The sequence below is a fragment of the Onychomys torridus genome, chromosome 2 (genome assembly GCF_903995425.1).
Source record: "Onychomys torridus chromosome 2, mOncTor1.1, whole genome shotgun sequence".
Lineage (NCBI taxonomy): Eukaryota > Metazoa > Chordata > Mammalia > Rodentia > Cricetidae > Onychomys > Onychomys torridus.
The window spans coordinates 78567201-78579266 of NC_050444.1; the positions used below are offsets into that span (position 1 = coordinate 78567201).

Genomic DNA, 12066 nt, shown 5'->3' on the forward strand with positions numbered 1-12066 from the left:
TATTTAAATAAGGAGCACCCCTGAGAATCCCAGCTGCAGCATTCTAGATCTGGAGCAGAAGAGAAATTAGAGACACACCAGACTTCTCATTACTGTGCTGACATTAACTACACATGTCACTGTGCAAGGATCCTGAGACTATAGTGAGTGTTGTTTCTAGGTCCTGGAGAGATGTAACATCAGCTGATGAGTGCCATGAAAGAGCTATGGACTAAAGGCCCTGGATTTGTGTTTCCTTAGTTTCCCTGTATTTTTGTGATGATTGATAATTATTGTCAATTTAATAGGCTTTCACGTAGCCGACAAGCTTCTGGCTGTGCCTGCTGTGTGGTTGAATGAGTATGCCTCCACAGACTCATATATTTGAATACTTGATTCCAGTTGGTGGAATTGTCTGGGAAAGATTAGGGGATGTGGTCTTGTTGGAGGAGGTGTGTCACAGGGAGCAGGCTTTGAGGTTTCAAAAGACTGTTGGGATTTTCTCTCCCTCTGCCTTGTGGTTGTGAATTAAGATGTGATCTCTCAGCTCTGCTATCATGGACTCTATCCTCTGAAACTGTAAGCCAAATTAAACACTTTTTTAATAAGTTGTCTTGGCCATGGTGTTTTATCACTGCAATAGAAAAGTAAGAAACCTGGAAAGAATATCTTGATCAGGCTAGCTGACATAAGAAGACCTATGGAAAAGTAGGAAGCACCATTCCCCACCCAGGCTTGGGACCTAGACGGAGCACGAGGATAAAGATGGCCACACACCAAGACTCTTAGCTCCCTGCTTCCTGACTGCAAATGCAGTGTGACAGCTGCCCATGTTCTTGCTTCTCTAACCCGCCCCATCTTAATGGCCTGTACCCTTGAGCTGGGAGCCAGAATCAAACTTTCCCCCCACAATTTGATTTTTCTCAGGATATCTTATCACAGCAATAGGAAAAGCAGCTAAAACATCATTTCTCCTACATTTTTGGAGAATGTCAAAGGAAGCACTTTGCAAAATTCCTGAGAAGAAATATACTGTTGGTATATGATGGCCACTTTTGCCATAAATCCCATCTTCAGTTCTCTAACCCCAGAGCCACAAGAGACAGGGAATATTGAAATAGAAAAAGTGAGAGGAAATAAGGAAAATATCAGTGATTCTCTCTGGGCTTGCGGGATGTCAAAGGCTGGCCCATGGTGAGCTCTCTAGAGAACCTCTCATTCTTTTCTCACCTTCCACTTCAGCGATAATTTTAGGCCACTGTGGTTTCCTTGCTTAGCAGCTAGAGCCTCACTGGGAGCTGTTTTCCATGTCTCTCCTCCCATGTAAAGTCCCACATCTTTGCTTTTGAAGTGCTGGGGATTAGAACCAGGGCCTCATACATGCAAGGCATCTGCTGCACCGCGGAACCGTAGCCCCAGCCCTAACCTGTTCCATGTAGTCACCTTCCTCTCTGCAACTTTTCCTCCTACCCAGAGTTCTCATGCCAGCGTCTCTCTGCTGGTTGCCTGAAGACCACTCCACTAGAGTGCAGAGGATGTGCCAGCGACAGAATTAACCACCGCAGCAACCTACAACAGTGCTTGACATCAGGAGCTTTTTAAAAGACCTGAGTTTCCCAGCTCCCTCCAGTTGTGATACTTAAGGCTGTGGCTTGAGCTGACACTGGCCCCCAGTGCTCCCCAGTGGAATTAAACACCAACTACCACTTGTGTTATCCTTGGCAATCCTTCCCATCCTTGTCTCGCTTCCTTCCTCTCCCACCCATAGCTGCTTGGATCACCTCCCAGATCAGCTACCTCTTACATTCAAATGCTCTTCCTGGGCTAGACTTCTGTCCAAATCTAAACCAAGACACTGGCTCTATTTCTAGTCACAGAGTCAAATCAAGGCTTTTGTCCATCTAAATTAACAACTGGCACATAGAATGCGGGTCTTCCCCCGACCCAGCTGGAGCAAGAGAAACACAAAACATGAGAGATGGGAGAAATCTGTTTTGCTATAAGAATACTGCTCTCCACCCAAATCCAATACTTGCATTCATGCTCTGTTTCCTTCTTGCCTGCTTACAGAGGCCAGAGAAAGGTGGTAGGCAGTGGGGAGGGAGGGATGTGATTGACTTTGCAGGGGTGGATCTGCATGGGATCCATGAACTCTGAGGAACATATTCTTCTCAACTCTTAGTGCTTCTCATTAACATGTGGAATGCACAGTGCTCCTTACTGCAAGCCATGGGTCTTGGCAGTGAATCTAGGGCGACAGAGAACAAAATCTCATATAACATCCTTTGCAGCTTACTTACCATGTGAGGTTTTACTAATTAGATTGAGCTGTGTACAAACAGCCTTAATTCTGGTATCTTTAGGGCCAGAAAATTCCAGTAACAACCTCCCCAAATCATCACTTTTGAAGCCACACTCAGAAGGCAAGAGTGCACAGTTTGAGGGGAAATGTGACTACAAAGACAAAGCCTGTCTGGAAATGGAGCTGTGGAAAAACCACAAATAAGCAAATGAAATGCTTTCTTTTCCTCAAGGTCGACTTCAGATCCATCTGGAAAGGTGAGGCTGTAGGACGGGACTAATATGTACAGTTTTATTCTGCAAATAGGACGACATTGGAATAAGGCAAAACAAGTGAGCCAAGATGAAAAGAGACGCCCCTAGCAAGCAACCCATATCTCTGCCGAGGACAAGAAGTCGAGAGCCCGCCTTGTAGTGAACAGGACCAAACTCACAAGTAAAGCTGGGGAGCTAGGGAAGGAGAACTAACCACGAACAATGGATCCTCTGATGCAATTGCTTTTATGTGGGATAGCATCAAATGTTAGAAGACATCTCTCTTCCCTGGAAATGTTCTTTGATGCTCATTATTAGCAAACATGAGAAAACCTGGCAGAACATTCGTCACTGACCTATCCATGCGTGACAAACCAAGGAAGACCACTGTCTCCCAACCTTGAGCAAGGGGAGAGAGTCAATTATTTCCACCGTCCGCAGCCTCAACACATGCTTGGCGTCACATCCTGACTATCGAGGCTCCTCTTCACAGAGGTCTCCAGGCACCGAAAGGGCTACTGCACCGGTTTGCAGGTTTTTATATGTGCCTGAGGTCTCACGGGCTGGTGTGAATTTAGGAGGAGTAAAGAACAGCTGGAGTGAGGGGGAGGGCACAGAGGGTGACTCCAGCATCCAGCACAGCTTGTGAACCCTAAAGACTCAAAGCTACAGCCTCAGGCGTTTGACGAAACAGGACTGGAATTTTTTCATTTCAACTTCCAGACCATAAACTACTTGCTTCTGCAAGTAGAACTGTACCATGGGGCTGGTGAAGATTATGGGGGGAAGGCTGATGTTTTAAAGGGATTTGGGGGACTAGAGAGATGCCTCATCAGTTCGGAGCACTTCGTGTTCTTCAGGGGGACCTGAGCTTGCTTCCCAGCACCTATGTGGTGCACACACATACCTGCAGCCAAAACATTCACACACATAATAAATCATATTTTAAAAGGCAAGAGCATTTTATACTTGAGAGCAGTCATACCAGGATGCACCTCTCGAAGTCCCAAAGGTATTGTCCCTTTTCAGTCACCTTTTCTAATGTACGAGGTTGATACTTCACTTCCCAGTGGGTTAAACATGCTCACTATAACTATATTTACAAACAGAGGGCAACAGGGATACTCAAATTGGTAAATACATTCCCTGTATATAAATACTGCTCATAGTCTGAAGATTTTTTGCCTGGCCTTTCCTTACATGTATAAACATAGTTTGTTTGATAAAAGTCTCATGTAGCTCAAGCTGGCCTCAAACTTGCTACTAAGCCAAAAATGACCTTGAAATCCTGATCTTTCTGACTCTGCCTCCCAACTGCTAACCTTGTATGCCATGACATCCAGGTAATGACAAATATAATTGCCAAAGAAATTTCAGTTATATGGTGGCAAGTTTTTGATATTACATACCTCTGGACAACTTACCAGGCTGTTGAACAGCTTTAAAAATACAATTTTATTGACTCTGCTATACATCAGATATGTCAGCATCTATCCTGCTCTTTCTTCTCATTAATAAAACTCCCTGAAGCTAATGGTGAGCATAAGCTCAAGTTTCTCTCAATGAGACATTTAGGAAAATATTATGTGGGCTGTGACAAGAGTCTCCTTAAATGGAGTGTGGCTGTCTTTACTTTTTGTTCTGTCTGTGGTCTTAGAATGACTTCCTGAGAGTAGAAGAAGAAGGAAGAGGAGGATAGGACAGAGGAGGAGATGGGAAGAAGGGAGAAGGGGGAGGAGGGAGAGGGAAAGGAAAGTGCACTGTATTAGGGACATGTAGATAGAAATATGTACAAAGCGATAGCAAGGCAGCAGGAGCCCACATCTCAGGGCTAGTGCTGGCTACAGAATTCACTCTTCCAGCCCCACACTCTTTGAAGCCTGCCAGAGGTAGTAGCTAAAGAAAGCATGCCTACACTGAAGTTCATCCATTCAAATCAAGTGTGATGAGCACAGGCATCCTCCCACACACCCCTAAAAGTGTGAACCATTCTAACACCACATATCAAAAATGGGAAGCTATTATCCTTCTTGTTTAAGCAGTCAAAAATATGCTGAGAAAGGTTCGTGTTAGTAATGGAAAGTCTTCAGAGTCAGGTTTTATATGAGAGGAATGAGGTGGGGCTGGAGAGATGGCTCAATGGTTAAGAAAGCACATGATTTGCAGAGGGCCTGTGTTCAGTTCCCAGCATCCATGTTGGCAGCTCACCAACACTTGAAACTCCAGCTCCAGTGGATCTAATACTCTCTTCCAGCTTCTTTGGGCCCTCCACTCATGTGCACAAATTCACATACAAACACACACACAAGACTGTAAAAGAAATATACAGGAAGAAAAATAAAGTGTTTAACTTGTAAGAGGTAAAGGTGTTTATCTGTGCTTGTATATCTGTGTACTTCATATAAAGGCCAAGCCACAAGCAGTCCAAGAATCAATATTCTGCAAACACACGGGAATCTGGTGAATGATCTCATTTCCAATGAATCGTGTAAGTTTTATATCTGAACCCAAACTCTACGGCTTACCATTTGCAAACTAGGTTGGCAGTGAAATGCACCTGTGTGCTCTATATGCAAAAAAAAAAAAAAAAAAAAAAATCATTCCTAGCCTCACTAGCACCATTTCCTAGGGCTGGTTCTCTCCCATAACTTTTCTCTAAATATTCTATTTTATATCTAAGTATGCCAAACAGAGGTTTACAAAGGTTATAAGAAAGACATGTACATTTCTGGCTTGAACAGGGACTGGCTCCATTGACCTCAGTCCCTTCTGATAACCAAAATGAGGAAAGAGAATAAAGTCAGAGCGAAGTTCAGTTAAGAGAAACATTTGAGAAACCTCTGCTTGCTAGTCACACATGGCGCCAAAAAGAATAAATACACCAGGAGCCTTGTTTTGGCAGCTCTGCTTTCCAAGACAATACACAGTATTTAGAAGGGGGAAGCTGAAGATAGGTCCTGAGGCGAGCACTGTGGCCTTGACTCATCCCCCACTTCACGTATAGGGCTCAGCATTCTCAGAAGCCCAGAGCAAGCCTGGCTAAGCTAAACAGAAGAGCTGGGTCATGGCATGGTTTCCCCAATGCACCTGTGTTCTCCTTTGGCAAAGTGGGTAATGAGTGACATTATGAACAGGGCCAGCTGTAATGCTCTGATGAGTACTGGGAGTAGATGTCAGTAGATGTCTGCTCAAAAGTGGATTCTACCTGTGTCAACTATTTCAAGGAACAGAGAGCATAGCTCAGTCCTTACTTTACCCCTTAAGGGGGATAGCCTTTAAAGTGTCATACCACGTGCAAGAAAAGGGAAAGAAAACCAGATTCAGTAGATTGATTACATGGTAGGTACCATCTAACTGTCATCTGAGGGCTGCACTGGGATTTAAGGTGTGTTTGTCAACCAGGAAGAAAAGGAACCATACCAAATGAAAAATGGCTGATAATCCTCCAGTTGGTCAAACGTGCATTCAGGGAGAGTCACAGAACTGGTTGGAGTGCGTGGGGACATGTCAGCCTTGCTAACAGAGGAATGCATTCCCTCACACACAAAGTCAAGGAGTATTCAAAACCTGGCCTGGGTTGTCCAGTCTGCATCCTAGTACCAACATGGTCACCACACATGGGAGTACAATCTGGTGCCATTTCTGTTGAGCAAGTTGGCACACATGTACTCTCGGATGCAATGATGTCCCTTCAAAGTTTGCACTTAGGAGATGACCAAAGATATGGACAAACATATAATATGCTGTTTGTAGCAACATACCTATCCAATCACAGCTAATCACAGGATGAGAAATCATGTGACCATAAAAGAAACCTGTAGAGCAGAAGTGGGGTTCCTATTATAAACAGCAGGCTGAAGAAAAAAGGGGCGTGGTGACACAGAAGCCTACAGGAAATGGTCAGTACCTTCACTTTTAGGTAAATACAACTTATGCACTCATACATATGCAGGTATACAGGTATACGCATACATAATGTATCAACACACCACAGCATGTTTACGGGAAACTTTTCTGATTATTTCATTCCCTGTACACTATTAGTAAAGTAAGATTTATAAAGAGGAAATAAAACAATGAATCTAAGAGACTTTACTAAGAATCTGATTGCAAGTATTGGTGGCCCTTGTCTGCATTACCAGCTATATGGGAAGTGGAGACAGGAGAATTCCCTGTTCCCAGAGGTTTTAGGATGACCTGGTCAGTATAGTAAGAGTTGTCCTACACACACACACACACACACACACACACACACACACACACACACACGCAGATGGCGGCACTAAGTGGACTTTGTGGATTATAAAAGCCAGGTGATGGCTCACACCTTTAAATCCCAGCACTTAGGGGGCAGAGGCAGGTAGATCTCTGTGAGTCTGAGGACAGCCTGGTCTACAAAGCAAGTTCAATGACAGTCAGGAGTATTACACAGAGAAAACCTGTTTCAAAAAACCAAAATCAACCTATCAGTCAATAAATAAATAAAATAAAAAAATAAAGACGTGACATGAGATGGGATCTATGTTGGAGGTCTGGGGCTAGGGCATGCTGGAGGGAAGAGACAAGGGATGATATGACCAAGATACATGCATGAAAAAGAGATAGAGATGCAAAAATTAAAAATATTTTAATAACTCAAGAATAATTGTTTAAAATAAAAATGTAAAAAGATGAATGGGCCTCTTGATGCAGACCTATAATCCCAGCTACTCAGGAAGCTGAGGCAAGAGGATCACAAATACAAGATCAGTCTGGGCAGCTTAATGAGACCCTGTCTCATAGTAATAGATGGTTAAAAGGAATAATAAAAGTTTAAAAAGGAACCTGGGGCTATAGCTCAGTGGCAGAGCATTGTCACAGCTTATATGAAAGCTGAGGCTTGGTCCTTGATACCACCAAGGATAGAGTCACAGACAATATTGTTGAGCATAATTTGGTCTAAAATTTTAAAAGTATTTACAGGTCTGTGGGGCAGGGGTTACTTTAGAAAGAACTTCGAAGAGAGAGTTCAAGAGGGCCTTCTGATGGAGCCCATGGATGGTATGAGGCCGGTAGCAGCCCCTGGCAAGCCGGGCCCAGGTTTCCCTGGAGTTGAGTTGCCTGGAAATGCACCCAAAGCCAGTGGTAAACTCCATCTAAGGCTAAATACCAGCACAAGACTGATAGTCAAGTACTGTAAGAGAAAGTCAAAAAGAACTTTGGAGGACTGCCGAGGCAGGCAGCTGTCTCTGTCAGTCTAGATTTTTGGAAGTTGCTCACAATGCTCTTCCTGTTTACTTAGGTAATATTATATCCTTCTGAGGTCTTTGATGTAGTTGAAGACTAGATAGTTATAATTTTCCATGGTTCTGATAAAAGATAAAATAAATATGAAGTTTAGACTCACAAGTATAGGATAGAAAGAATATTTTCTTTAATTTTACAAAATACAAATGACTAAATATTATAAATAGACTAGATATTGTAACTGTAATTCTTGCTTAATAACTGTTTTGTTATATTTAATTTTAATAGGTTAAATTAAAACCTTCCTTTTGTTTAGACAGAAAAGGGGAAGTGATGGGGGAATGTCTTTCTGTACACTGTGAATATGTGTTGTTCTGATTGGTTGATAAATAAAGCCATTTGTCCTATGGCAAGGCAGCTTAGCAGCAGGCAGGAAATTCAAAGAAAGAGACAGAAAGAAGGTGGGGAGAGACACCAGCGAGCCACCCAAGGAGCAACATGTAATGGGACGCAGGTAAAGCCGCAGAACAAGTGGCAATACATAGACTAATAGTTATGGGCTAATTTAAAGTATAAAGGGAGCTAGCTAAAATCTTGAGCCACGGCCATACAGTCATAATTAATATAAGCCTCTGTGTGTTTACTTGGGTCTGAGAGGCTGAGAACCAGGTGGGATACAGAAAAACTTTCAGCTACACAGGACTTTTGAAAAACCACAACTATTGATTGATATAAAAACATATAAATGAATACAGCACTATTATAAAAATGTAGTAACTCCCAATCACTTCAATATTTTATATATTGAAACAAAAAACCTTATTAGTGTCTTTGAAACTATATGAAAATAATTTAAAAATTCACACTACATAACACCTACAAAAGACTGATGGAAAAAGACAAGAGAGACAGACAAAAAAGGAAGATTCTTCACTATCTCACCTTTAAATATGTTGTAAAGTTATGGTAACTAAATCATTTTGGTTCCGTTTAAGATAAGAGAGGATAAACTAGAAGACCAGGAGGGTCCAAGTGCCCATTCACATTTATTAGGTGGTTAAAGAGACATTCACCTTGGGGCTGGAGACATAGCTCAGAGGTTAAAAGCAGTGGCTGCTCTTCCAGAGGACCTGAGTTCAATTCCTAGCACTCACATGACAGCTCACAACTGTTTGTAACTACAGTTCCAGGTGATCTGGCACCCACACAGACATACATGTGCATTTTATAAAATAAATAAATCTTTATAAAAAAGAGACATTCAAATAAATTGGGAGAGAATTAGTGAGAAGGGAGAAAGCTGGGACAACTAACATTTTAAAAAATGAGACATCTTTGTATGAGACCCCTAAGCAAATTCCAGATTAAGCTAACTGCTAGGTGGAGCCATTTCTGATGTGGGCAGTAAGACAGTTGTTCTAACAAGACAAGAAATTACAAGGTTTTTAAAAAGATTTCTTAATTTTATGTGTATGAGTGTTTTGTCTGCATATCTGTATACTGTGCATGCCTGATGCCCAGGGAGGTCAGAAGTGGGTGTTGGATCCCCTGGAGTTGGACTTAAGGATAGCTGTGAGCCACCAACTGGGTCCTGAGATATGAACCTAGATCCTCTACAAGAGCAGCAAGTGCCCCATCTCCACAGCTACCCAGATTTGGATCTTAAAAAGTAAAGTTTGATAGATTTGAGCAAATGAAAGTTTAAACAGTTCGTTCAACAGCACTGTACTAAACAGGTAAAATACAGCAAACTAGAAAATGTATTTGCTGCATATACAAAAAAGGTTCCTGGCCTCACTATGAAAAGAGTATATACAAGCCACTAAGAATAAACAAATATCCCTGTCATAGCAAAAGGGCAAAAACTAGGACCAGCTCAAAAAAAGAAAGAAAGAAGTAATCAAAGAGGGCTTCCCGAATTCCTTATTTAAAAGACATGAATGTGTGCTGTCTACACATTAGTTCAAAACACTCAGTTGTCATGGGCTGGAGAGATGGCTCAGTGGTTAAGAGCACTGACTCGGGCAGAGGACTTGAATTTCGGTACCAGCACCCACATGGCAACTTACATCTGCCTGTAACTCAGGGGATCCAATTTCCTCTTCAGACATACACGGTCGGGACATAGGATACTATGAACTAATGTGCATTTGAATCACATGTAATGGCTGAAGGATGCAGGCTGCAAAACCCTAGGCTAGCAAGTTTGTTGAAATAATATATGAATATACATATTGAACAATGTTTAACTGTATATCAATTGGAATTTTAAGGATGAAGAGATTATTAGGGTTCCCCACTCCTTTCTGTTTCATTTACTCTACAAACATTGACTTGCTGCAGTGCCTTAAATATTTTTCTGTGTTCCAAATTATGCTCAGCTATGCATTACTTTGAAGTTAGGAAAAAGATACATTTTCATAAAGGTCTACCGTGTGAAACTGACTTTTGTCAGATACTGAACATTATTTATTAAAGACCTGGAGTATAAAGTCTTGGTGACCAATGGCTGTCATGCCAGCGCTTGGGAGGCGAAGGCAGAAGGATCAGAACTCAAAGACACCCCTTGCTGTGTAGTAAGCTGGTGGCCAGTTTGGGAAACAGGACAGCCTGTCATAAACAAACAAAACATAGACTGGGAGCGAAGTTACAGAGTGCTCTTTCTACAACGTGTCAAAGATTCAGGGCTGGCCTCAGTTCACTGCGTGTCTCGTCTTCACAAACGTTTTGTGAAACCATACCTGTTCCGGCTTGGTCACACACAAGTGTGGATATGAGAGGGAGATTAAGGATCCTTTCCTACTAGGATCCCTCAAAGGGATCCTTTAAGATGCCTGACACCTCACTGAACATTTAAAATCTACTGTCCCTCTGCACCCTCACAATGACAGCAGGAGAATGGGTCCGGTTTGTGTGGCTGGAGGCGCCTGGGACGTGTTAAGCCTTGCTGGGGCTGAACCGGCAAGGAGAAGGGGCTGTGGGCGGGAGGAACCCGGGAGCGCGGGTCTGGGGGGGGTCGGGGTCTTACCGCAGCTTGCTGGAAGGCACCCTTAGTGTAGGTGCCACCGCCTCGGTAGGTGATGGCCGGGATCTCGCGGCTGAGCAGCGCGCACTTGTGCTGGTGTGCCCGGCTGGTGGAGATGTAATCCACGCGCGCCACCACGTTGTTTTTGGACGAGAAGGTGACGATGGCCACGCGTGTGGCCGTGGACACCACGGGGAAGTCGGACAGCAGCTTGCGCACGAACTTGAGCTCGTTGAGGAAGTTGGCTTGGCCCACACTGGACGACTCGTCCACCAAGAAGACGAGCTCCAGGCTGTCACTTTGCTCCCGCAGGCGCCGCACGCGGCTCCGGAACGCGCGGCCCAGACGCTCCACTTTGCTCCCCACCGCCTCCTCCTCGCCGGACGCGGGTGGCACGGCCAGTCTGCCCGGAGCCCCAGGCGAGGCCTCGGGGAACAGGCGGAAGCTGAAGTTGCGCGACGGGGCCAGGGGCTGGAAGTTGGTCCAGCCGGACACCACTGCTAGAGCCCAGCAACAAAAGGCCAGGCAGGACCACATCGCGCTGGGGACCGAGCGGTGGCCCCGGGGAAGTGCAAGGCGACAGTCCCCCCACCAGAGCACGGAGAGGAGCCTGGCGGCCCGAGCTGGGCGGAGGGGACCGGGGATAGCAGCTGCGAGACTCAGAGCCCTTGCTTGTGACACTGGCTCAGGGACGGGACTCGGGAGGGACTGGAGAGTTCTGGTCCTTTGGCTCTCCGCTATTTCGCTTCTCTCCTCCTCCCCTCTCTCTCCCGAAGCCTATAAAATGTTTGAAGGAAGGGGGCAGTGAAGCCAGAGCCACTTCCCTCCTTTTCTGTCTGTCCTCTCCTTCCTCTCCCTCTCCTTCTCTCCTATCTCTCCTCTATCTCTCTCCTCCCCCTCTCTCTTCCCTGCGATCCAGCTAAAGACTCTTGGAGATTCCATGACACCAGAACCCCTCGCCTGTCATGCTGTCAACATTCCCTCACAAGCGCACTGATTGATCCCATATGTCTGGCAAGGAGCTGCGGAGGAATTCGCTGGCGATGGATCTGGATACCGAGAGTGCCACAGTAATTGGAAACACTGTAGAGGAAAACACGCGCCGGGCTGGGAGTTGAAAACATGCCTTAAAAACTGCTTGCTCACCTTCTGGGCTTCTTTTCCTCTCTTGGGGGTGTGTGTGTGGGGGGGGGTGTCAAAGCCTCCCAAAGTGACTATTTGCATAACTTTCCCGGAGGGCCTGCCTGATCGGTGGTGCAGACTCCTGAGGACCTGTTCAT

At 44.6% G+C, this 12066-nt stretch overlaps 1 protein-coding gene across 1 annotated transcript in view; it reads right to left on the minus strand.

The window, feature by feature from the left end:
- The window catches only part of Svep1 (sushi, von Willebrand factor type A, EGF and pentraxin domain containing 1), a 180365-nt gene extending 168952 nt beyond the window's left edge, over positions 1-11413 (minus strand). Inside the window, exon 1 of the mRNA XM_036180091.1 lies at positions 10790-11413. Coding sequence (XP_036035984.1) covers positions 10790-11323 — 534 coding nt within the window. The 5' untranslated portion in view covers positions 11324-11413. The remainder of the gene's footprint in view (positions 1-10789) is intronic.
- Between the last annotated feature and the right edge of the window lie 653 nt (positions 11414-12066).